The following is a 23,344-nucleotide window of genomic DNA, read 5'->3' as shown; positions in this document are numbered from 1 at the left end:
TTTTACCCCTGTCCCCCATCCTGTCCCTGTGCCCCTCCCGGCTCTGTCCCCGTGTCCCCGCTCCCGTCCCTGTGTCCCCCCAGTTTTACCCACTTGTCCCCCACTCCCCTCCCCACGCCCAAAGCCCCCCCGGCCCCGCTGTCCCTCGGTGTCCCCACAGGACCCCGATGTCCCCCTCAACCCCTCCGGGGGTGCAGCACATCCCTGGCAGTGGTGGCAGGAGGGGACACTGTGACAAGGGCCCGGACTGGGGGGTACAGTGTGCCCCCCCCCCTTTCTGCACAGCCGGGGGATATTTTGGGGGGATTATTTGCATTTTTTGTCCTCACATTGAGTGCCTGAGGGCGAGGGGGCAGACCCCACCCCCGGGGCTGTGTTGGGGTCCCTGCTGCGGGGGGAGGGGGGGAACAGGGAACACCCCTGGTCACAGTGAGGGGGCAGCAGGACCCCGCAGATGTGTGATTGTCCCCTCCCCGTGTCACCCACGGCACCTCCGGCCCTTTGTGCGTGACGAGGCGTGACGTGACACGGGGGGGCGGCCCCCCACGACCACCCCCTCCCCTCCCCTTCCCCTTCCGCCGCTGCCATGGCCCCCCCCAGGTCCCCGTAGCTGCCACCCCCCTCTGTCCCAGCGCCCCCCGCTCGTGTCACCGTCCCCACGCAGCGCACACGCGTCTTCCCGTCTCGCTGGTGGCCATGCCGGGGGGTCTCGGCTGTCCCCAGGTGTCCCCAAGTGTCCCCCCCCGCCACCCCGCTACCCCCGAGTGGGGGCACTGGGACAAACCCACCCTGGGGACACCTCGGGGGGACACGGGAGCCCCTGGGCAGCCCCGGAGCGCCGTGCCTTGGTGACAGGAGGTGGCGGTGGAGGGGTGTCCCCTGTGGGACCCCCCCGAGGGCCCCCCCGGCCCCGCTGCCTCCGTCAATCAGCGCTGGCCCCGCTCCCGGCGCCGCGGACATGGAGGGCCCCGAGCTGCTCCGGCTCTGGGTGCTGGCAGGCGAGTGACAGCCCTGTCACCCCCCGGGGGACACGGCCGAGCCTGGGGGGAGCGGAGGGGAGACCCCAAAGTGGGGGGGGACACAGGGGGTGCAGCGAGCTGGGGGTGTCCAGGGAGGAGCTAAAAAAAGCCACCCTGTCCCGGTGCCACGGGGGCTGGGACACTGCGGGGACAATGAGTGGGACTTCTGTGTGACACCAGGGCCGGGGAGGGTGCCGGGGCCATCCTGCCCCTGTCCCCATCCCATCCTGTCCCCTGCCTTGCCCCAGCCCTGACCCTGTTCTGTCCCTGTCCCCCCTAAACCTCCTCCCGCTCTGGGGACACCTGGCACTGCGGGGACACGTTCCTGCCCCTCTGAGAGTCCCAGGGGTCTGTAGGCGCTGGGGAAACTGAGGCAGGGAGGGGCCACGGTCGCAGCCCTGGCTCCAGCCCGGTGTGTGGCCACAGCCCTGGCCCTGGGGGTGTCCTCGGCCACTGTCCCCGAGCACCACGTCCTCCCCGAGCTCCGCGTCTCCGCCGAGACCGGAGCCATCTTCGTGCACGAGCTGGAGCGGGAGCCGTTCCTGGAGGCCTTCAGCGGCAGCGAGGATGACGATGGTGAGGGCCAGGCCGGGGGACTGGGGATGGCAAAAAGGGGGGCATTGCCCAGTGACCCCCTCCGGAACCCCCCAGCTGTGCTGTCTGTCCGTCCGTCTGTCCCCTTTGGGGCTCCCACTGCTTTGGGCTCCCCCTTGAGGGCTCCCCTCTGTTTGGGGTCCCAGCTCAGAAGTGGAGCAGCACCCCCAGGGGCGATCCCTTTGTGGGGACCCCCTGGCAGTGCCCGTGTCCCCGCAGCCCCCGTGACCTTCCGTGCCCACCTGTGGGAGCGGCCGGACCTGCCGCGGTGGCTGCGCCTGGCCCAGCGCGGTCCCGGCCAGCCCGGCTTCCTGTACGGCTGCCCGCTGCCCCCCGAGCTGGGCACCCACCGCCTCCAGGTACGGCCCGGGCTCCGGGGGGGGGGCCACGAGCACGGCTGGCCCATGCCAGATGTCCCCTCTGTCCCCTCAGGTGCTGGCCTACAACCGGCGCACCTTCGCCACCGCGAGCCAGCGCCTCGTCATCGGTGTCACCCCCGCCCCAGGTATGGCTGGAGAGCCCCAAACCCCCCCGGGATGGCCCCGCGGTGGCCACGGGGTGTCCCCACAGGTGCCACCTGTCCCTGCAGGTGTGCAGGCATTCCCCGTGTCACCCGTGTCCCCCCATGTTCCCCTGTGTCCCTTGTGTCCCCGTGTTCCCCTGTTCATCGGTGTCACCCCCGCCCCAGGTATGGCTGGAGCACCCCAAACCCCCTGGGATGGCCCCGCGGTGGCCACGGGGTGTCCCCACGGGTGCCACCTGTCCCTGCAGGTGGGGAGGCGCCGTTCCAGGCCGAGTTCCTGGTGGGGAACAGGGACGTGGAGGAGCTGCTGCCGGAGGCGGCGCGGGAGATGTTCCTGGAGGCCGCGGCCGGGCTCTGGGACCGCGGGGACCTGCACGTCATCAATGTCACCTCCGCCCTGGACCGCGGTGGCCGCGTCCCGCTGCCCATCGAGGGTCGCAAAGAGGGGTACGGGCAGCGCCGGGGGGGGGGTCCCGGGGACATGCTGGACCCCCCGCGGGGGTTTTGGGATCACCTCGCAGCAGCGGTGGAGGTGAGCGTGGCCCTCTCCTCACCGGGGCCGGGTTTGGGGTCGCTGTCGCCAGGGTGTACGTCCAGGTGGGCTCCCACAGCCCCTTCTCGCCGTGCCTGGTGGCGGCCGTGTCCCCGCAGAGCCGCTCCCGCTGTCACCAAGGCCAGCGTCCCCTCGCCTCCTGCTACGACACCTTCGCCCCCCACTTCTCCATCCGCTGGTGCAACCTCACCCTGGTGAGACCCCCGTGTCCCCCTGTGTCCCCTGTGTCCCCCTGTGTCCTCCCGTGTCCCCCCATGTCCCCCGTGTCCCCCATGTTCTCTCATGTGTCCCCATAATCCCCTGTGTCCCCTGTGTCCCCCTGTGTTCCCCAACGTTCTCCTGTGTCCCTGCAGGTGGGGCCCAGCCCCAGCACGCCGGGGCCGGAGTGGGGGCCGGGGGTGCTGGACGAGGGGGGGGGTTTCGAGCCCCCCAGCGAGGTCGCCCCCCGGGAGCTGCTGCCCTCCTTCCTGGTGACGCTGCTGGTGCCGCTGGCGGTGGCCGCGCTGCTGTGCCTGCTCCTCGGCCACCTCATGTGCTGCCGCAGGGAGGGAGTGTGAGTCGGGGGGCTGGGGGGGTCCCCTCACCCTGCCAGGCCACGGGGACCCCGGCCCGGGTGTCCCTTCCCCGATTTTTGTGACCCCGGGACAGCCCGGGGGGGGTGAGAGCCCTTCTCACCATAAATATCGGGTTTTTTTTTCCTTTTTTCTTCTGTTTTGTAGGGAAAAACGGGATTTGCAGACGTCTGAGTGAGTCCTGGTTGAGCTGTGGGGGTGCTGGGGGCTGCTTTGGGGGGCTGCTTTGGGGGGCTTTTTTGTGGCCAAGCGTGGGGACAGGGCGGGCAGGAAAAGGGGACAGGAGCAATCGGCTCTTTGGGGGTGCCATGGAGCCCTGAAGGTCCCCCTGCCCCAAAGGGGCCCCTTCCAGCCCCCTGCACCCCTGGGGCCCCCCAAAACCCTTCTCAGACACGGGGGGTGGGGCACAAGGAGCTGCTTCACTTCTGTGACAGCCTCTGAGGGACCCCGGGCAGGGAGGGGACCCCAAAGATGAGGGGCAGACCCCAGAAACGACACACAGACCCCAGTGACGGGGTTCAGCCCTCACTTTTGAGGGTGCAGACCCCAATAACGGCATTCAGACCCCACTGAAGAGTGAGCAGACCCCAGTGATGGGGTGCAGACCCCAGTGACGGGGTGCAGACCCCAGTGACAGGCTGCAGACCCCAGAGACGGGCTGCAGACCCTCATTTTGGGGTGCAGACCCCAATAACGGCATTCAGACCCCACTGAAGGGTGAGCAGACTCCAGTAACAGGGTGCAGACCCCACTGAAGGGTGAGCAGACCCCAGTGATGGGGAACAGACCCCAGTGACAGGCTGCAGACCCCAGAGACGGGGTGCAGACCCCAGAGACGGGGTGCAGACCCTCATTTTGGGAGTGCAGACCCCAGAGACCGGGCGCAGACCCTCATTTTGGGGGTGCAGACCCCAGTGACAGGCTGCAGATCCCAGTGACAGGCTGCAGACCCTCATTTAAAGGGATGAAAATCCCAATTTCGGGGCGCGCACCCAAAACACCATCTGCTCTGACCCCACCGCCGGCACAGGGACCCCCAAGGAGGGGATCCTGAGGGGGGCCGGGCTCCATGCCGCGCTGTCCCCGCAGCATCCAGCTGGTCCATCACAGCTCCATCCTGGGGGACACGCGGGAGCTGCGGCTCATGGCCGGCCGGCGGGACGTGCCCCGGCCGCTCTCCACGCTGCCCATGTTCAACGTCCGCACGGGCCAGCGCTCCGACCCCATGGCCAGCGCTCGCCAAGGGGCCCGCGCCCCCCTGCTCCCACCCTGAGGGGACCCCCGAGCCGCGGGGACAACGCCAGAGCTGGGAACGGCGTGTCCGGGGTGGGTTTTGGGGGGATAAAACCCCCGCAGGGAGGAGCAGGAGGAGGAGGAGGAGGAGGTGCGGGTCCGGCTGGGCTCTGCCCGGAGGATTTGGGGTGTCGCCGCTTTCGGGTGAATTTTGCTGCATAAATTGAGGATTCGATGATGAAATGAGGCTTTTCTGCTTTATTTACCGGCTAGGTTTGGGGGTGCTCAGCCACGACCCCCCGCAATCAAAACTCACAACCCCCGCCCCCCCCAAACAAAGACTGGGGTGGCTCCGAGTGACCCCCCCCCCCAGCCCCGTGGGGGGACAGGGCAGCGGGATTGCGACAAAGAGGGGGGACACCCAACCCATCGCAACCCCCTCCCCTTCTTTCCTCCCCCCTCATCCCGGGATGGGGGGGCTGGGACAGGAGGAGGAGGAGGAGGAGGAGGAGGGAGCACGGGCAGGGAGCGGAGCGCAGAACTCGCCGCGAGCAGAGCGGGATCGGCCAGGACGAGAGCGGGATCGGGAAGGAGGAATTCCCAACATCGCCCAGCCAGGAGCCCCCCAACCCCCGAGCCCCCCGAGAGCGACGCAGAGCAGCCCGAGGTTGGTTTGGATCATTTCACATGCCTTTATTTCAGCAGTCAGAGAGAAAAAAAAAAAAAAAAAATTATCCATTTCAAAAAAAAAAAAAAAAAAAAAAAATTAAAAAAAAAAAAATTAGAAAAGAAGAAAACCCCCGAACCGCTTTAAAATTATTAATCACTTCATTAATTAATTATTATTATAATACATCATACAAAGTAGGTACAAAACCCTGGGGAAAAACTGGAGCTGGGCCCGGCAAAGGGAGTGGGTTCGTGGCCCTCCGTGCCCGGGGAGGATGCGGGGATGGATGGAGGGATGGATGATGGATGATGGATGGATGGGTGGATGGATGGATGGATGGAGAAAAAGCTAATGGAAGATGAGAGCGGAGCTGAAGTTCCACCTGCTCCGCCTGGAAAAATCGATTTATTCCTTTTCCCCTTGGAGTTTGATGCCTCTTGCTTTGCGGGATTTGCTCGTGGGGCGGTGAGGTGGGGGTAGGAGGGGGGAGTAGCACCTTTGGAAAATTCCCCAGTGGAGCTGAGCAGCAGGAAAAAAAAAAAAACAAAAAAAAAAAGGAGGGAAATAAAGCATAAAATAGAGGGGGATTACAACAGAGCAAGCTGAGACCTCTTTGGAGGTTGTAGCACCAGGCGGTCCCGGGGTTGGGTGTTCCGGGGCCAAAATTAAAGAGAATATTTTAAAATAATAATTAAAAAAAAATCCCAAAAAACAGGATAAAAATCCTGAGGGAAAGAAACCTCCAAAGGAAAATAAGAGAACAAGACAGCAACCAAAGAGAGAAAAAAAGGGGTGGGATACGAGGAGAGGGAAATTAGCACCTTTGCTCTGAACCTGGCAGGAAAGTCCCGGCACGGCTGAAAAGCTCCAAAAGAAGCTAAAAACCAAAAAAAGAACCCCAAAATTCAGACTCAAAAAGAAGATGAAACACCCCGAGAGTGGTGAGGTAGCCATCCGGACAGGGCCGTCAGCGCAGGGCCGGAGCTGCTCCGCGGCTTGGGAGTGAATTGGTTTTGCTGCCTGAATGAAAATAAAATGAACAACAAACAACGAGCAAAACGAAGCAAAAAAAACCACGATAAAAAAAAAAAATAACCAGAACAAAAGGAAATGGAGAGAATTCAAAATCTGCATTATCCAAATAAAAAATAAGGAGGAGAGGGGAGAGAAAGAGGGAAAACAAGGGAGAAAAAGCAAATTCTAGCCAGGAGTTCAACATCTTCCTCACAGCAAAAATTAAAATTCTAATGAGATGCAAGAAGCGAAGGGGCTGGCGGGGAGGGGGCCTGGGGGTCCCGGGGGGCTCGGGGACCCTTTGGGGAGCTGAGCTGAGCTTTGGCATCTCCGGGGCTGAGGAATGAGGGGGGGCAAGCAAGCGAACCCACTTCCTGGTGATTTTGTTTGAAAAAGTCATTTATTTGGTTTTTTTTTTTTTAATATTTTTTGGGGGGGTTGAATGCTTTTTTTTTTTTTTTTTTTTTTTTTTTTTGGGGGGTTTTTTGGGGTTTTTTTTTTCGGGAACACANTTTTTTTTTTAATATTTTTTGGGGGGGTTAATTGTTTTTTTTTTTTTTTTTTTTTTTTTTCTGGGAGTGTTTTTGAGGTTTTTCTCTTACGGCAACGCAACCGGAGTTGTTTTAGAGACGCTGGATAGAAACCGACACAAATTCAAGTCCATGTGAAATTTTCTCCTTTTTTTTTTTTTTTTTTTTTGGCAAGTTTTTTTTTTTTGGTGTTTTTTTTATTATTATTATTTTTATCATTATTATTACTCTCTCCTGTCACGCGTGGGGCATCGTCCGGGGTTACAAGAAGCACACGGGGCCGATGTCGATGCCGAATTCCTGGTCCGGAGCGCCGACGTCCATAGGAGCCAAATCGATGATGGGCAGGCGCGAGGTCTTCGTCGTCTTGTACTCGATCACTGTCTTGCCCCAGGCGCCCGTGTGACTCTGTGGGGACACCACCGTCACCCCCCCGTCCCCAGCGGGTCCCCAAATCCCGCGCCACCCCCGGCACTCACCGTGCAGCCGTCCTCGGTGACGCCGTAGGTGAAGCGGCTGTTGCCCTCGGCGCGGATCTCGATCTCGTTGGCGCCCTGCAGCAGCAGAGCCTTCTTCAGGTTGCCGCTGGCCTGGTCCATGTAGGCCACGCTGTTCTTGCAGTGGTAGGTGACGTTCTGGGCCGCCTCGGTGGCCATGAGGCGCAGGAAGGTCAGCTGGATGGCCACGTCCGCCGGGTCGGAGCCCTCGCCGCCGTACTCGAACTGCGCGAGGGGGACGTCGGTCACCGGCGGGTTCCCCCGGCCCCTCGTCCCCACCCCGTGGCCCCCGCGCCCACCTGGAAGCCGTCGCTCATGGACTCGCCGAACCAGACGTGTTTCTTCTCCTTGGGGTTCTTGCTGAGGTACCAGTTCTTGCGGGCGATGGACGCCTGCGTCGGGTACACGCACGTCTCGCCCGTCTCCAGGTTGCAGAAGACCTTGATGGCGTCCAGGTTGCAGCCTTGGTTGGGGTCGATCCAGTACTCGCCTGAGGGGACAGGGACGGGTCAGGGACAGGGACAGGGACAGGGTCAGGAGAGGGGAGGGACAGCCAGGGGGATGGGAGAGAGGAACAGCCTGGAGGGATGAAGGGTGAAGGTGAGGAGCAGCCCCAGGGGGTGGAGAATGGAGCTGAGGAGCAGCCAGAGGGAGGGGACAGGTGAGGAGCAGTCAGGGGGATGGAACAGGTGAGGAACAGCCAGAGAGATGGAACAGGTGAGGAACAGCCAGGGGGATGGAACAGGTGAGGAACAGCCAGAGGGATGGAACAGGTGAGGAACAGCCAGGGGGATGGAACAGGTGAGGAACAGCCAGGGGGATGGAACAGGTGAGGAACTGCCAGAGGGATGGAACAGGTGAGGAGCAGCCAGAGGGATGGAACAGGTGAGGAACTGCCAGAGAGATGGAACAGGTGAGGAACTGCCAGAGGGATGGAACAGGTGAGGAACTGCCAGAGGGATGGAACAGGTGAGGAACAATCAGAGAGATGGAACAGGTGAGGAACAGTCAGGGGGATGGAACAGGTGAGGAACAGCCAGAGAGATGGAGGTAAGGAGAATTCAGGAGGGAAGAGGTGAGGAAGAGCCAGCAGGGATGAAGGATGAAGGTGAGGAACAGCCCCAGGGGATGGGGAATGGAGCTGAGGAGCAGAGGATGGAGGGATGGGAGAGGCTGAGGATGAGGGGAGGAAGGTGAGAAGGAGCCGTGGGAATGAGGAGGGAGGTGAGGAAGGCAAAGGAGGGAGCTGGGGGCGGAGCGTGGAGCAGGAAAAGAGGAAGAAGAAGGGAAGCAAACAGGAGAGGGACGGAGCAGGGAGGATGGAGGGGAGGGCAGACAGGAGAGACAGGACACACGAGGAACACCGGGAGGCGGAAGAAGGACAGAGCCGAGCAGCAGCAGAGGGGACAGAGACGGGGTGACAGCCCCGAGGGGGCCGGCGGGGACCGGGGCGACACCGACCGCTCTTCCAGTCGCCGTGGCACATCTTCAGGTCGCGGCAGGTGCGGGCGGGGTTCTTGCGGGTGCCCTCGGGGCTGCGGATGTTCTCGATCTGCTGGCTCAGGCTCTTGAGGGTGGTGTCCACCTCCAGGTCGCGGTCGCGCATCACGTTGGCGTCGTCGGCCCGGTAGTAGCGGCCGCCGTCGTGCGCCTTCTCCTGGGGCGGCTGCGGCAGGAAGCTGAAGTCGAAGCCGCCGCTGGGAGGGCCGGGAGGACCGGGGGGCCCGGGGGGGCCGGGGGGACCCTGCGGGAGGAGAGGAGGAGGATGGTGAAGGAGGAGCGGGCGCTGAAGGCGGGCGGCTCTGGGAGGGCGAACTGCTCGGGACGTACGACGGGACCGACGTCGCCGGTGCGGCCGCGGGGGCCGGGGGGACCGATGGGACCGGGCAGCCCGTTCAGACCGTCCTTGCCAGCAGCACCAGCGGAGCCGGGGGGACCCTGCGGGACGGGAGAAAAGCGTGAGCGCGGCCGTGTGGCCTCGGCAGAGCCTCCAGCCCCCAGCCACGACCCCGCGGGAATGCCGCTGGCCGTGGGGACCCCCCGCCCCCCTGCGGTGCCACGGCCGCGGGGGGATGGCGCAGCTCATCCCGGGACTCACTCGGGGACCGGCGGGACCGGAAGCACCAGAAGGACCTTGTTCACCAGGAGAGCCCTGTGACAGTCGAGGAGGAAGAAGAAGAGGCGACATCAGAGGTGACATCAGCAGCTCGCGCTGCCTCCGGGACGTGTGGCAGCACCCGGGGCCACCGTCACCCCGCGGGACTTACGGGAGGACCAGGTGGGCCCTGGAGACCGGAGAAGCCTCTGTGACCCTTCATGCCTCTGTCACCCTGTTCACCGGTTTCACCTTTGTCACCACGGGGACCTTGGGGACCCTGCAGGAGGAGGAGGAGGAGCAGGAAGATGAGTTGAGCGGCGTCCTGGCCAGTCACTGTCCCCACACCTGTGGGGGCACAGAGACACCGAGGAGGGCAGAGCAGAACATCACTTACAGCAGGACCACGAGCACCAGCAGGACCAGGGGGGCCAGCGGGACCTTGGGGACCCTGGGACAGGAGAGAAGGGGACAGGTTAGAGCATCCTGCACCTCCTGCTGCTGCTGGCTCGGGGCAGAACCACCCTGAGATGCTCAGGAACCCCTCAGTGGGGCGGTGACACCTCTGAGATCGCCCTTTGCAGGGCGGTGGCACCTCTGCCCTTCCAGCGGCAGAGCCCGGGGCCAGCCCCGGAGCCGGCTCCTTTCTGGGTGTCCCCGGGCCGGGGGGTGCGGGGGGGCTCCGCGCAGAGCATCACTTACGGTCTCACCGCGATCTCCGTTCTTGCCAGCAGGACCGACGGGGCCGGGGGCACCGGGGGCACCGGGAGCACCAGGGGGGCCGGCGGGGCCGGTCTCACCACGATCGCCCTGCGAGGAGGAGGAAGAAGAGGAAGAGGAGAGGTCAGTGCGGGCCAGCACAACCCCATCACCCCTCCCGCCCCCCGCTCAGAGCCCGCTCACCTTGGGACCAGCAGCACCGTCACGGCCGGGGGCACCTTCAGCACCGGGAGCGCCCTGCGGGGAGCAGAGACCCTCGTTAGGGGTGGGGGGGACACGGGGGGTCTCACAGCCCCCCACGGACGGTGCCCATCCGTGCCCTGAGCGGGCACACCCTCAGCACGGGGGTCCGTGCCCCCAAGCCCCGGTGGTGGCCACGGACTCTCACCTCACGTCCGGCTTCTCCGGGGGGTCCGGCCAGACCGGGGGGGCCCATGGGGCCGGGGGGGCCGCGCTCGCCGGGGGAGCCGGAGGGACCTTGTTTGCCGGGTTCACCCTGCGGGGGGACACAACGAGGGCTCGGACACCGTGGGACGGCCACCCCGGGGGGGTGACAGAGCCTGCGGTTGCCGGGAGCCCCCCGGTACTCACGGAGGGGCCGGGCAGCCCAGGGAAGCCTCGCTCGCCTCTCTGGCCGGGCAGACCGACCACACCGCGCTGGCCGGCGATACCTTGGGGTCCGGGCGTGCCGGGAGCGCCCTGCGGGGACAAACGGAGCCTCAGCGGGGGCTGCGGTGGCCGCCACCCTCACCACGGAGGGGACAGCGACGAGCAGAGGGGTCCAGCAGAGGGTCACTCACGATGGGGCCGTCAGCGCCGGGGGCTCCCTTCTCGCCGGGGGGGCCGGGGGGACCGGCGGGTCCCGGTTCTCCGGGGCGGCCAGCGGGGCCGGTCTCACCGCGGGGTCCTTTGCCGCCTTCCTTGCCGCTGGGGCCGGGAGGGCCGGGCAGGCCGATGTTACCCTGAGCGGGGGGGAGGCGATGCCGTCAGGCCGGGACCCCCCCGCTGCCAGCTGAAGGGCGGCCAGGGGTGTCCCGGTGCCAAGTGGGACAGGGCGGCCACGTGCAGCACCGTCCTGTGCTGGGCCTCCTGTTCTGTGTTCCCAGAGCCTCCTGTCCCCTGTCCCCAGAGTCTCCCGTCCCCTCTCCCCAGCTCCAGCCCCCCAAAATCTCCCCTCCAGGGGTACTCACAGAGGGGCCGGGGGGTCCAACTCTTCCAGCAGCACCAGGGAAACCAGTAGCACCCTGGGAGGGAGGAGAGCTGCAGTCAGTGGGGCTGGATCCGAGGGCCAGGGGACTCCCCTGGCTGGGAGTCACCGTGGGGAACCCCGGGGCTGGTGGTCAGAGGGAAAGCGCTCACCTAGGGGCTAATTTTGGGGGTGTAAAGGCAACCCCCCCCCTTTTCCCTCTGCTGGGATGAAGCCACCCCACTCCATCCCCAGATGATTTTGGGGGTGCAGGGCTGGAGGTGCCCCGCGGTGTGGGGGGAGCAGAGGCAGAGTTAAAGCTCCTCGGGGTTGTTCCCAGCCGGGGGTGCCCCCAGACTCCCCCAAGCGCCCCTTCCCCACAAGCCCGGTACTTACAGGGGGTCCAGCGCTGCCGCGAGCACCTTTGGGACCGGGAGCACCAACAGCACCCTGGGCAGGAGGAAGAGGAGGAAGAGGAGGAAGAGGAGGAAGACAGCGGTGAGCTGAGCTGTGGAGCTGCACTCCGGGCAGTGCGGGGGGCTGAGGGGGGCACTTACAGCAGGTCCAGGAGCACCAGTGGGGCCAGCGGGGCCGGGGGGACCGGCGTCACCCTTGGCTCCAGCATCCCCAGTTTCACCTTTAGCACCAGGCTGGCCGTCAGCGCCCTGCGGGACACGGGGCCGGTGTCAGCCCGGGGGGCTCCGAGCCACCCTGGGGGGCAGGAGCGGACCCCCGGGCAGAGGGGGACAGCCTGTCGCACTTACGGGGGGGCCAGCAAATCCAGCAGGACCGGGAGGGCCGGGCTCGCCGCGGTCACCCTGGAGGAGATGGGAGGGAACGGCTGAGACAAGCAGGGGACGGCCACCAGGGCCACCAAGGAGCGGCCACCCGTGGCAGGGCCATCACCGAGGGGGGGGGGACACTTACGGGAGCACCACGGGCACCAGTGGGACCAGCAGGGCCGGGGGGGCCGGCTTCACCCTGGAAAAGGGGAGGAAAACAGAACAAAGGGATCAGGGCTGGGCCGAGGAGGTGGAGGTGACTGCCTGGACACATCTGTCCCTGCGGGATGTCCCCACCTTGTCACCAGGAGCACCAGCGGGGCCGGGGGGGCCGATGGGACCGGTCAGGCCACGGAGACCGTCCTTGCCAGGAGCGCCATCAGCACCTTTGGGACCTGGGTCACCCTGAGGGAGGGACACAGGGGGGGGTTACGGGGACAGGTCCCTTGGGGGGGTTCACCCCTCTCTGCGCTGAGACATCCCCGGTTCTTCATCCTTCCTGGAACGGGCTGGCACCATCCTCCTCCTCCTCCTCACAGGAGCAGGGCTCTCAGCGAGGGATTGTCCCCAAGGGATGGGGACAGATGTGACACAGAGCATCCCCTGCCCAGGACGCTGCTGCCCACCAGCCTCAGCTCGGGGGCACACCCAGCCCCGAGGGGAAGATGAGGGGGCACAGAGGTGGTGGGGAGCAGGTAACCAAGGGGGTCAGCAGCGTTCTGAGGACACAAGGGGTTTGGGGACACGTACTCTGTCACCCTTGGCGCCTGGCAGGCCGGCAGCACCACGCTCTCCGGGCATTCCCTGCAGACCGGGGGGCCCCTGGTTCCCGGGGGCTCCGGGAGCACCAGCATCGCCCTGGAACGAGGCAGAGCAGGGATGAGTGAGACCCCGGCTCGGCAAATCCATCCCGGCCTCAAATCCACAGCCACCCTCCCAGCTGTGCCCCACAAGCTGGGCACAGCGTCATGCCCAGCCTGGCACCTACCTTAGCACCATCGTTACCGGGAGCACCGTTAGCACCACGGGGACCTTGGGGACCGGGGGGACCTTGGACACCGCGCTCTCCAGGGAATCCTCTCTCACCCTGGGGAGGGAGGCAGGACAGGGCCGAGCCCGTCAGGGCCTGTGCAGCACTTTGGGGTGCCCACTTTGGGGGGACATGGGGGTTCAGCTTACCCTGGCACCAGCGGGACCGGGGGCTCCGGCGTCTCCGGGGACACCCTGAGCGGGAGGGACAGGGTGACAAGTCAGAGAGGAACAGGTGGCACCAGGGACAGGCAGAGGGGACCCCGGGGTGCCCGAGGAGTTCCTCATTCCCTGGGCAGGGCTGGGGTTCCCACTGCTCCCCCACTGCATGGAGCACCTGGGGGTGCCCTGGGGGGACCCCAGCAGCAGCAGCAGCCCCGGTGTGACAGGGACAGGGATGATGGGGAGGGGACAGGAGAGTCCCCAGTGCCCACACTCACCTGCTCACCGGGCTTGCCAGCCTCGCCAGGGGGGCCAGCGGGGCCGGGCAGACCCTGGGGAGGAAGAAGAGGAGCCGTGAGCCACCACGGAGGGGACAAGGACAATGTCACCCATGCTCTGGGTGCTCTGTCCCCTTGCCGGGGAGGGGACACCCCTCACCTGGAAGCCGGGAGCACCAGCGGGACCTTGTTCACCTCTTTCTCCAGCGGGACCCTGGGGGACACAGGACAGGCATGGAGGGGGGCAGGTGGCTCCCGAGGCCTTTGTCCGGTGGCCGGGTGTGACCGTGGGTGGCCGCGGGCTGGGGGATACTCACGGTGGGGCCGGGGGGACCTTGGGCACCGGTTTCACCATCTTTGCCAGCAGCGCCCTGGGCAGGAGGGAGAGGAGGGTGCTCAGAGCTGCCCCCGCAGGGCTCCGTGCCCCCCCCGAGCTGGGCCCGGACACGGCCGCGGGATCCTTCGAAGGCCGGGAGACACCGCGGCCACGTCACCGCTGTCCCCGCTCCAGCGGAGCCACCGGGACGGGATCCCAACACCTCATCCCGCTGCGGGAGCCTTCCCTGGCAGCCTCGGCCCCTCAGCCTGCATTCCAACCCCATTCCCACCCCCCACTCCCACCCATGCCACCCCACACTGGGGTGACACTCCCTGTCACCCTTCCTTCCACCCCACACTGGGGTGACACTCCCTGCCACCCTCCCTGCCACCCCACAACATGGTGACCCTCTCTGTCACCCTCCCTGCCACCCCACACTGTGGTGACCCTCTCTGTCACCTCACACGGGGCTCACCCTCCCTTGTCACCTCCCCAGGCTGTCTGTTTTCCCCCCTCCCACACTCACCACGGCGCCGGGGGGACCGGGAGCTCCTCTCTCGCCGGGTTTGCCGGGCTCGCCCTAAAACCAGAGCAGGATGAGCCCCTGGCGACACCGGGGACCGGGGACAGGTCCCGGGGGTGTCCCCAGGGAGCAGGGTGGCTCCGGGGAGGGTGGCACTCACCGCAGCACCTTTGGGACCGGGGAATCCCATCACGCCGGCCTGGCCTCGGGCTCCGGGGGGGCCGGGGGGGCCGGGCCGCCCGTCTTGACCAGCGGGACCCTGTCGGGGGGAGCCAGCGCCGCCTTAGCCCGGGCCCGTGGCGAGCCAGGGGAGGAGGGGACATCAGCGGGGACAACTTACAGGGGGGCCGGTCTTGCCGTCGGGACCGGGGCTCCCGGGGCTTCCAGTCAGACCCTGCGGGGCAGAGGGAGGGGGGTCAGGAGCTCAGCGCTTCCAGGGGATGCTCCAGAGAACGGGAGCGTCCTGGAGAGCGGCTCCTCCTCCTCCGCACAGAGAGCGGGACAGCCCTGCGGCCGTGCTGCTGCGGCTCCGTGTCACCGTGTCACCGTGTCACCGCTCACCTTGGCACCGGGGAGTCCGGGTTCCCCGGGGCGTCCAGCTTCACCAGGAGATCCTTTGGGGCCAACGGGGCCGGGGGAGCCGCGCTCGCCGGGGGGACCCTGGGAAGGGGGGACAGGGGTGATCCAGCTGCGGGACAGCAGCCGGGGACCGGCACAGAGCCGTGTCCCCGCGGGTGGCAGCGACTCGGAGCCGCTGTGGCCACTGTGCGGGCACAGGTGACAGCGGCCAGAGTCCCCGGGGCCGAGCTGAGGCCACTTTGTCCCGCAGACGGACGCGGACACCCACCTTGGGACCGGCGATACCATCGGCGCCAGGGAAACCGCGGCTGCCAGGAGCACCCTGAGGGGGACACGGCACGGTCAGTGTGGGGACACCGGGGGACCTCGGGGGGCCGTGTGCCAGAGCGGGACACGGCCACCAGTGGGAGCAGCCTGAAGGGGCCGGGGATGCCACCGCGGGGTCCCCAAACACGCGCGAGGTTCAGCCGCTGGACACGGGGGGAGGGCGAGGGTGGGGACAGGGACATGGGCGTGGGGACAGGGACATGGGCGTGGGGACAGGGACGCTGCTACTCACGCGTTCGCCAGCGGGGCCGGGCAGCCCAGCGGGGCCGGGCTCACCACGGGCTCCTCTCTTGCCTTCTTCTCCAGCGGGGCCGGGGGGGCCTTGGACACCAGCGGGACCCTGGGGAAGGACGCGGAGGGATGAAGACCCCCGGGAAGGGCCGGAGCCAGCAGGGGCAGCGCCCCCAGGGCCACATCGGGGGGTCACTCACGGGTTCGCCTTTGGCACCGGTGTCACCCTTGTTGCCTGGAGCACCGGGCTCACCCTGGAAGAGAGAGAAGAGAGAAAAACCTTAACAACGGATTGAGGAGCAGAGCGAGCCCCTAGCCACGCCCGATGAGCCCTCGGAGGGACAAGGGCGCAGCATCTGCCACCCCCTGCAGCACCCGGGCCTGGCGGGGCTGCAGGGACCGGGGGGACACCTCGGGAGGCTCCTCCGGGTGGGGCTGAAAAAGCGTCCCGGGGCGGAGGGAAGGCTCGCAGGCCGGGAAGGGGCAGCGCAGCAGCCCGGGGATACTCACGGTGTTACCCTTGGGGCCGGGGGCGCCGCTGGGACCCTGGGGTCCGGAGGGACCGCGGGCTCCGGGGAAGCCGGGAGCGCCAGCGATGCCGGGAGCGCCCTGCAAGAGGCACGGGAGGCCGTGAGGAAGGGGCTCAACCCTTCCTGGCCCGGCCGGAGGGGACGCGGGGGACACTCACGGTGGCGCCCTTGGCACCGGGTTGGCCGTCAGCACCGGGGTTGCCCTGCGGAGAGAAGGAGGAAGAGGAAGGTCACGGCGGGGCTGGCAGGACGCGAGGCCAAAGGACAGGGAGCCCTCGGATGTCACTTACAGCAGGACCGGCAGCGCCAGCAGGGCCGGGGGGACCGGGCTCACCGCGAGCACCTTGGGGACCTTCGCTGCCACGAGCTCCCTGGGGACCGGTCTCACCCTGGGGAGGAAGAGGAGGAGGAGGAAGAGCCGTGAGCGCCAGGGCTGCCCTGACCCCCTCAGGGCTGGTTCCACCCGCGGCTCCTTCCCTCCGTGGCACAGCCAGGAGAGGTGCCCAGGACACGCTGGGGATGTCCCCACGGGTGCCACTGTCCCAGGCAGTGCCAGCCTGGGCTTTTCGGCCTCAGAGACCCCTTCCCTGCCCAGCCCACGCTCCCAGTGCCCCCCAGCCCCGCGGAGCAGGGCAGGCCCTACCTTAGCACCAGCGGCACCGGGGAAGCCGGGGGGACCAGCGGGACCAGTCGGACCCTAAACGGGAGAGGGGGCTCGGCTCAGAGGGGGATCCCGGGCACGGGGGGATCCCCAGGCAGCAGAGCCCCCCTGGATCCCGGCCAGGAGTCCCCACGGGGGCAGCCGGGATGGGATCCCCCTCCCGAGGAGGGGGAAGGGACCGGGGGTCGGGGGTACTCACGGGGGGACCAGCAGCACCGGGAGCGCCGTCATTGCCACGAGCGCCCTGGGGGACAAGGGACAGCGTCAGCAACGCTCACGGGTGGCACAGGTGACCTCCAGAACCCCGTGCCCGGGCAGGGGTCGCAGCCCTGCCCATCCCAAATACTCACAGCGGGGCCAGATGGGCCGGGACGGCCTCGCTCACCGGGAAGACCACGAGGACCCTGGGGAGGGGACAGGACACGTTTAGGACACGTTTAGGACACGTTTGGGTCACCGGGATGAACACTTCCCCTTTCTGATCCTCCTCCCCTCCCTGTGCCCCCCCTGCTGCCCACGGTGACGTTCCCAAGGGGTTCAACCCCTCCCACCCCATTCCCTGGTGGATCCCTGAGCAGGAGCTGGGTCCCCACTGGTGTCACCCCCATCGTTGTCCCCAAAAAGACAGAACCCCCCACACCCCCCTGGCTCCAGCACTCACCATCTGCCCAGGAGCTCCGTTCTCTCCGGGGCTGCCGGGCTCTCCCTGAGGAGGAAGGACACCGTGAGGGACCTGCTCTGCAGGGAGCAGGGGACAGCGGGGACATTGCCAGGCCAGCAGTGACACCGCCACCACTCCTCACCTTGGGGCCAGCAGGTCCAGGCTCACCCTTGGCACCATCCAGACCACTGAAACCCTGGGGGGGAGCAGAGAGAAGGGGTAGGGGGTCAGGAGGGGACCCTGGGTGAGGTCAGGGGTCCCTCGTCCCCTGAGTGTCACCAGCACGGGAGGGGGACTCACTCTGTGTCCCTTCATGCCTGGCAGGCCGGCGGTTCCGGGGAGACCTCGAGCACCCTGGGGGAAACGGGAGGTGGTGATGGAGGCTCTGGGGGGGCTGTCCCCACACCAGAGCACCCTGTCCCCGAGGAGGGGACAGCTGGGGGTGTCCCCTCGTGTGTCTCACCTGGGGGCCGGGGGGACCCCGCTCTCCAGGGCGGCCAGGCTTGCCAGCTTCACCCTGAGGACAAGGACACGGCCTCGGTGGCATGCCCCCAAGCCAGGCAGCTCCTGCTCACCTGGGGGGGCTGGCAGGGCCACCAGGCCCCAAAGGGGGGGACCCCGTGGTCAGGTCACTTACGTCATCTCCGTTCTTGCCAGGGGGGCCAGCGGGACCTCGGGGGCCCATGGGACCCTAGGAGAGAAGGGGGACAGGCATGAGGGTGCTGAGGTGACAGCTACCCCCTGTCACCCTGCCACCCGCCCCGGGCAGTGCCAGGCCCTGCCAGCCCCACTGCCGTGGGACAGTGTGGCCACAGCCAGGGCTGGCAGCAGCAGCGGTGTCCCCATCCCCAGGGGACATCGGCAGGTGACAGCACTCACAGAAGCACCAGGCTCTCCAGGTTCACCAGGGGGACCTTGGAAACCTTGAGGACCCTGTGGGGAAAAAAATAAAGGGTAAAAAATGAGTCAGAAAGTGAGAAGCTTGGGCCTGGATCCCCCAGTGGCAGTGGTGGTGTCCCCCCGCGTGGTGGCACCAGGGCTTTGTCCCCACGCGCTTCTGTCGCTGTCAGGAAAGGTGTGACACCCTCTGACCTGTGCCCCCACACCCCAGAGGAGCCCTGGGGGCTGTTTGTCCCCAAACCCAAGTGGACAGGAAGAGGTGACACTCACGGGAGCACCGGGAGGGCCGGGGAGACCACGGGGACCAGCTGGGCCCTGGGGAGAAGAGAAAGTGTCATCAGTGGTGCCTTGTCACCCTGTCCCTGTCCCTGTCCCCATCACCACCCCACTGCTGCACACACTGGGCCCTGTTGCCACCCCACCACTTTCCCCCTGCTGTCCTCACCTTGTCCCCACCACTGTCCCAAAGCCACCTCCTTCCTGTCCCCATTGCCACCCCCTCCCTGTCCCCATTGCCACCCCCTCCTTGTCCCCATTGCCACCCCCTCCCACCCCATCCCTTGTCCCCAATGCTGACCCTTGCCTGTCACCATTGTCACCCCATCCCTGCCCCTATTGCCTGTCCCCACTGTCCCTATTTTATTGTCCCTATTGCCTGTCTCCATTGTCCCTATTTTCTTGTCAGTATCGCCTGTCCCCGTTGTCCCCATTGCCTGTCCCCATTGCCTGTCCCCACTGCCACCCCAACACCCAGTCGTCACCTCTGTTCCCACCTGCACCCATTCCTTGTCCCCACTGCCACCCCATCCCTGTCCCCATCACCAACCTGTCCCTGGCTCTGTCCCTGTCCAGTCCCCACACATTCCCTGTCTCTGTTGTCACCCCATCCCTGTCCCCATCCCTGTCCCATCCCTGTCCCCATCCCTGTCCCATCCCTGCCCCATCCCTGTCCCCATCCCTGCCCCATCCCTGTCCCCATTCCTGCCCCATCCCTGTTCCCATCCCTGTCCCCATCCCTGTCCCCATTCCTGCCCCATCCCTGTCCCCATCCCCTCCAGGCCCTGCCACATCCTGGTGCTCAGTGACATCACCAGCACAGGGACCACTCCTGTCCTGTCCCCTCACCCAGCTCTCCCCCCACCAGCTGATGTCCCCTGTGTCCCCTGGTGTCCCCCGTGTCCCCAGCTCACCATGGGCCCGGGCACGGCCATGCCTCCAGCCTTCTCGTCGTAGCCGTAGGACATCTGGGGAGCGAAGTTCTGCGGGGAGGGAGAGCGGGGGGTGAGCGGGGCAGGGACCCCCGGGGGGGCTGCGCCACCAGGGACCCCCCCACACTCACTCCGCCGAGGCCGGGGGGGCCGGGAGGGCCGGGGGGGCCCGGGAGTCCGGGCTGGCCGGGCCCTGCCACATCCTGGTGCTCGGTGACATCACCAGCACAGGGACCACTCCTGTCCTGTCCCCTCACCCAGCTCTCCCCCCACCAGCTGATGTCCCCTGTGTCCCCTGGTGTCCCCCGTGTCCCCAGCTCACCATGGGCCCGGGCACGGCCATGCCTCCAGCCTTCTCGTCGTAGCCGTAGGACATCTGGGGAGCGAAGTTCTGCGGGGAGGGAGAGCGGGGGGTGAGCGGGGCAGGGACCCCCGGGGGGGCTGCGCCACCAGGGACCCCCCCACACTCACTCCGCCGAGGCCGGGGGGGCCGGGAGGGCCGGGGGGGCCCGGGAGTCCGGGCTGGCCGGGGATTCCATCTCTGCCGGGGGGGCCGGGCAGTCCCTGGGGAGAGAAGAGAGGGGTGAGCGCCATGGGGTGGGGGTGAGCACCGTAGGGTGGGGGTGAGAGCCGTGGGGTGGGGGTGAGCCCTGTGGGATTGGGGTGAGTCCCAGCACAATTGGGGTGAACCCTGTGGGATTTGGGGTAAGTCCCAGCACAGTTGGGGTGAGCTCTGTGGGATTGGGGTGAGTCCCAGCACAATTGGGGTGAGCCCTGTGGGATTCGGGGTAAGTCCCAGCAGGATTTGGGTCAGCCCTGTGGGGTGGGAGTGACCCCCAGCAGGACTGGGGTGAGCGCCGTGGGATGGGGGTGAGCCCCAGAGGGATTGGGGTGACCCCCTGTGGGATGGGGGTGAACCCTGTAGGATTGGGGTGAGCCCCAGCAGGATTGGGGTGACCCTCTGTGAGATTAGGGTGAGCCCCAGCGGGACTGGGGTGACTCCAGCAGGATTGGGGTGACCCCCAGCAGGACAGGGGTGACCCCAGCGGGGTTGGGGTCCCTGCAGAGCAGGGGGCTCTCGGCGGGAGGGGGGGCACACCCACCCTGTCTCCTTTGGGGCCGGTGTCTCCTTTAGGACCCTGCGGGGCAGAGACAGAACAGGTTAGAGAAGGGGGGCTCCAAACCCAGGGGTGGGACTGTGGCGAGATGTGCCGGGGGCTGCGTTTTGGGGGGCCCTTACCTCCACTCCAGCACTCTCTGGGTAGGCAGGGGAGGCTGTGGGGGCAAAAAGGGGGTTCAGAGCAGAGCAGCATCACCCACCCCACACCCAGGTGGGGGGGGACACCGAGCCCGCCGATCCCCCGAGTTGGGGGGGGGCGGGACCCCGCAGCGGGCATGTCGCGATACCGTCGGTGTCGGGACAGATGGGGCAGCACTCTCCGAAGGGGATCTCGGCGTTGGGGCAGTCGGAGGTGTCCTCGCAGATCACCTCGTCGCACAGGATGTTGCCGCTGTCGCAGACGCAGATCTGGCACGGTTCTGGTTTCCACACGTCCTTGTCGTTGTACGTGAGCCCATCCTGGATGCAGCTCCCGGTTTGGACTGGCACGGGGCGGTGGCAGCGTCAGGAGGGGCGGCCCGGAGCCTGCCGGGCTCCCCCCCCTCCCTCTCCCTTCACCCCCTCCCCGCTCCCGCAGCGCTTCTCCCTTCATCTGGTTCTCATCAGCGCGGCGCGGTGACACAGGAAAAGCTCCACAATAAACTCTTCCCACATCGGCTGGAATTTAAACAAAAAATCCCCGCAGCCGCTCGCTCGGACCGGCCGGGGCCAAGGCAAACACCCCCCGAGGCACGGGGAGGGGTCCCCGGGAGCCGTCGGGGGGGGACACGGACGGGACGGGACCGGACGGGACGGGGCGGGCGGGCCCCGAATTTGGGCTGAAATTGGATCCGTGGGGCTGGATCGGGCCAGATGGGATCGGGAACGCGAGGCCAGAGAGTGGAGGAGGGCGTGGAGAGGGAGGGGAGGGGAGGGGAGGGCGAGCGGCCAGGCCCGGGGGTGGCCCCACGGTGGGGAAGGGTCCTGGAGTGGGGAGGGGGAGAGGGGCTGCGCCAGCTGATGGAAGAACTCCCCAATCAAAAATTAAAAAGAAGTAAAAAGGGTAAAAAAAAAAAAAAAAAAAAAAGAGAAAAAAAAAAAAAAAAACCGGGGGGGAAACGATGTAAAAAAAAAAAAAAGGCGAATGGAAAATGCAAAATTCTTCTGGGGGAAAAAAAAAAAGGGAAAATGGGAATGGGAAGGGCAAAATGTAGAATGGGAAATGCAGGACGGAGAACGGGGAATGGGAAATGGAGAAGGGGAAATGCGGGATGGGTATTGTCAGCTCAAAATGCATAATAACAATAATAGTAATAATAAATAATAATGATAATTAAAAATGTATTTAAGAAAAAAAAAACACCCCAAAAAACACCAAAAAAGGACAAAATTGGGCAAAAAGCGATGGGCGCCGGGCCCAGGGTCCCCCCGTGTCCCCCTGGCGCAGGTGGCAGCGGGGCACGGGGGCCGTGGCGTGGCACGGGGGGGTGACCCCGGCCGTGCCCCCGGCCCGCGCCGCTGGCAGCCCCCGCTCCCCCGGCTGCCGAAACATTTCGCTTATGAATCATCCGAGACTTTTCTAATTCTTTCCTGATGGCTTTCGCAGATCCCGGGGCTGGCCCCCCCCTCTCCCTCCTCTCCCCCCTCTTCTGTCTCCCGCGCTCTTTCCCCCCTTTCCTTTCCCTTCCCGGCCTCCTCCTCCTCCTCCTCCTCCCCTTCGTCCCTGCTCCCTCCTTCCCCGCCGGCTCCTCTCCACCCTTCCTTCCCTCCCCGCTCTTGGCAGGGCGCCCCGATTCCTCACCCCCAGAGCCCCCTAACCCCCTTTTCCCCCAACCCCAAATCCCGCCAGTCCTGGTCTCTTTTTTTCGCCATTTCCCCCTCATTTCCCCACTTCGCCCCTAATTCCCCTCTCTGTTCCTCTCGCCCAGCCCGAGTTCCTCCTTGCCCACCCCAGGGCAGCCGGGCCGGGCGTCGCCGGTGCCGCGGGAGTCGGTGCCACCCCAGAGCCGCGTCCCGAGGGGTGAGGAGCATCACCCAGCGCCCACTACTCACTGTCTTCCTCTCCTTGCCCGCGGGCGAGTAGGACAGTCGCTGCTATCAACAGCAGTGACCGAGAATCCACAAAGCTGAACATGTCTAAATATTAGACATGTAGACTCTTTGGGGTCTCTTTTGTTCTTAGCTTGGGGTCATACGGGGCCGATCCAACCCTGGAGCTCCAAATCCAGACCCCAGCAGAAACTTCCTACTGCCCTTTGCCCGCTTCTCCTCCGGCCCTTTTATACCGTGCGCCGCCGCGGGGAGGTGGGACCCGGCTGGAGCAGCGGATTTTGGGCGGCCCCCTCGGCCAATCAGAGGCACCCAGCGAGTCGGGGGGCACCCCCGGCCCCCCCCACCACCACCCCCACACCCCCCCCTCCCCCGGGCCGTGTGGCCGTGCACACGCAAACACGGGCGAGCACACGCACACGCGGGCGAGCACACGCGTGTGCTGCCCGGCTGGGAGTGGGCTCGGGGTGGGGGGTTTTGGGGTGCGGGTTTTTGCGGGGGTTGGGATTTTGGGGGGTTCTCCCAGGGGCTGGCTGGGTGGGGACAGGCGATGTGGCACGTGGCGCTTCGGGACCCCCGGTGCCACGCAACGTCGGGGGCTGCACCAGGGCTCTACCACCCCCCCGACAGCCACCCCACAGCTGGGGCACCCCAAAACACACCCAGGGCTTCCATCGGGGACCCCCCAGCGGGACCAAACCCCGGCATGGTGCAAGGCCAAGGCCAGCAGTCCCCAGAGCATCCCTTGGACCGTCCCCAAGAGCATCCCCTGAGGGACCCCAACCACCAAGCCCCTCCAA

General features: G+C 66.0%; 2 protein-coding genes across 5 annotated transcripts; one reads left to right on the top strand and one right to left on the bottom strand.

Annotated features, from left to right (window-relative positions):
• The first annotated feature begins 848 nt into the window (after positions 1-848).
• On the top strand, positions 849-4,731 carry SGCA (sarcoglycan alpha). 3 transcript variants are annotated; one of them, XM_041465430.1, is made up of 9 exons: positions 849-998; positions 1,446-1,595; positions 1,833-1,972; positions 2,046-2,118; positions 2,385-2,583; positions 2,721-2,883; positions 3,037-3,242; positions 3,409-3,435; positions 4,351-4,731. In XM_041465430.1, the coding sequence occupies exons 1-9, from the start codon at positions 959-961 to the stop codon at positions 4,532-4,534; spliced, it is 1,182 nt and encodes a 393-aa protein (XP_041321364.1). In that variant the 5' UTR covers positions 849-958; the 3' UTR covers positions 4,535-4,731. The 3 variants fall into 3 exon arrangements, with proteins under 3 accessions (XP_041321364.1, XP_041321366.1, XP_041321365.1); XM_041465431.1 differs by lacking the exon at positions 1,446-1,595 and having other exon boundaries at positions 944-998; XM_041465432.1 differs by lacking the exons at positions 1,833-1,972; positions 2,046-2,118.
• Positions 4,732-6,723: 1,992 nt separating this feature from the next.
• On the bottom strand, positions 6,724-22,742 carry COL1A1 (collagen type I alpha 1 chain). Of its 2 annotated transcripts, none has more exons than XM_041465406.1 (51): positions 22,548-22,742; positions 20,804-20,998; positions 20,637-20,671; positions 20,500-20,535; positions 19,868-19,960; positions 19,719-19,787; positions 18,459-18,503; positions 18,168-18,221; positions 17,926-17,979; positions 17,752-17,805; positions 17,589-17,642; positions 17,431-17,484; positions 17,289-17,333; positions 16,978-17,031; positions 16,827-16,871; positions 16,610-16,663; positions 16,257-16,355; positions 16,125-16,169; positions 15,947-16,045; positions 15,637-15,690; positions 15,438-15,545; positions 15,147-15,200; positions 14,861-14,959; positions 14,640-14,693; positions 14,460-14,558; positions 14,303-14,356; positions 13,775-13,828; positions 13,618-13,671; positions 13,458-13,511; positions 13,168-13,212; positions 12,977-13,075; positions 12,739-12,846; positions 12,286-12,393; positions 12,134-12,187; positions 11,971-12,024; positions 11,764-11,871; positions 11,603-11,656; positions 11,211-11,264; positions 10,821-10,982; positions 10,612-10,719; positions 10,409-10,516; positions 10,204-10,257; positions 10,003-10,110; positions 9,698-9,751; positions 9,473-9,580; positions 9,304-9,357; positions 9,036-9,143; positions 8,667-8,949; positions 7,505-7,695; positions 7,188-7,430; positions 6,724-7,116 (listed from the first exon to the last, which is right to left on the bottom strand). In XM_041465406.1, exons 1-51 carry the CDS (start codon positions 22,627-22,629, stop codon positions 6,970-6,972), a joined length of 4,362 nt encoding a protein of 1,453 aa, XP_041321340.1. In that variant the 5' UTR covers positions 22,630-22,742; the 3' UTR covers positions 6,724-6,969. The 2 variants fall into 2 exon arrangements, with proteins under 2 accessions (XP_041321340.1, XP_041321341.1); XM_041465407.1 differs by lacking the exon at positions 19,719-19,787 and adding an exon at positions 19,379-19,447 and having other exon boundaries at positions 22,548-22,736.
• Between the last annotated feature and the right edge of the window lie 602 nt (positions 22,743-23,344).

The sequence above is a fragment of the Pyrgilauda ruficollis genome, unplaced genomic scaffold (genome assembly GCF_017590135.1).
Source record: "Pyrgilauda ruficollis isolate IOZ18807 unplaced genomic scaffold, ASM1759013v1 scaffold189, whole genome shotgun sequence".
NCBI lineage: Eukaryota > Metazoa > Chordata > Aves > Passeriformes > Passeridae > Pyrgilauda > Pyrgilauda ruficollis.
This window is presented reverse-complemented; position numbering and strand designations above follow the sequence as displayed.

What these genes read in the sequence shown, in the direction of transcription:
- SGCA (XM_041465430.1), top strand. Translation starts at nt 959, where the DNA reads ATGGAGGGCCCCGAGCTGCTCCGGCTCTGGGTGCTGGCAG. An exon ending in CCGGCTCTGGGTGCTGGCAG is followed by an intron (nt 999 to 1,445) that starts GCGAGTGACAGC and finishes GTGTGGCCACAG; the next exon opens with CCCTGGCCCTGGGGGTGTCC. An exon ending in CGGCAGCGAGGATGACGATG is followed by an intron (nt 1,596 to 1,832) that starts GTGAGGGCCAGG and finishes GTGTCCCCGCAG; the next exon opens with CCCCCGTGACCTTCCGTGCC.
- COL1A1 (XM_041465406.1), bottom strand. Translation starts at nt 22,629, where the DNA reads ATGTTCAGCTTTGTGGATTCTCGGTCACTGCTGTTGATAGCAGCGACT. An exon ending in CCGGTGCTGCTGGTCCCCCC is followed by an intron (nt 16,664 to 16,826) that starts GTGAGTACCCCC and finishes TCTCCCGTTTAG; the next exon opens with GGTCCGACTGGTCCCGCTGG. An exon ending in CTGGTGCTCCTGGACCTGCT is followed by an intron (nt 11,657 to 11,763) that starts GTAAGTGCCCCC and finishes CCTCCTGCCCAG; the next exon opens with GGTGCTGTTGGTGCTCCCGG.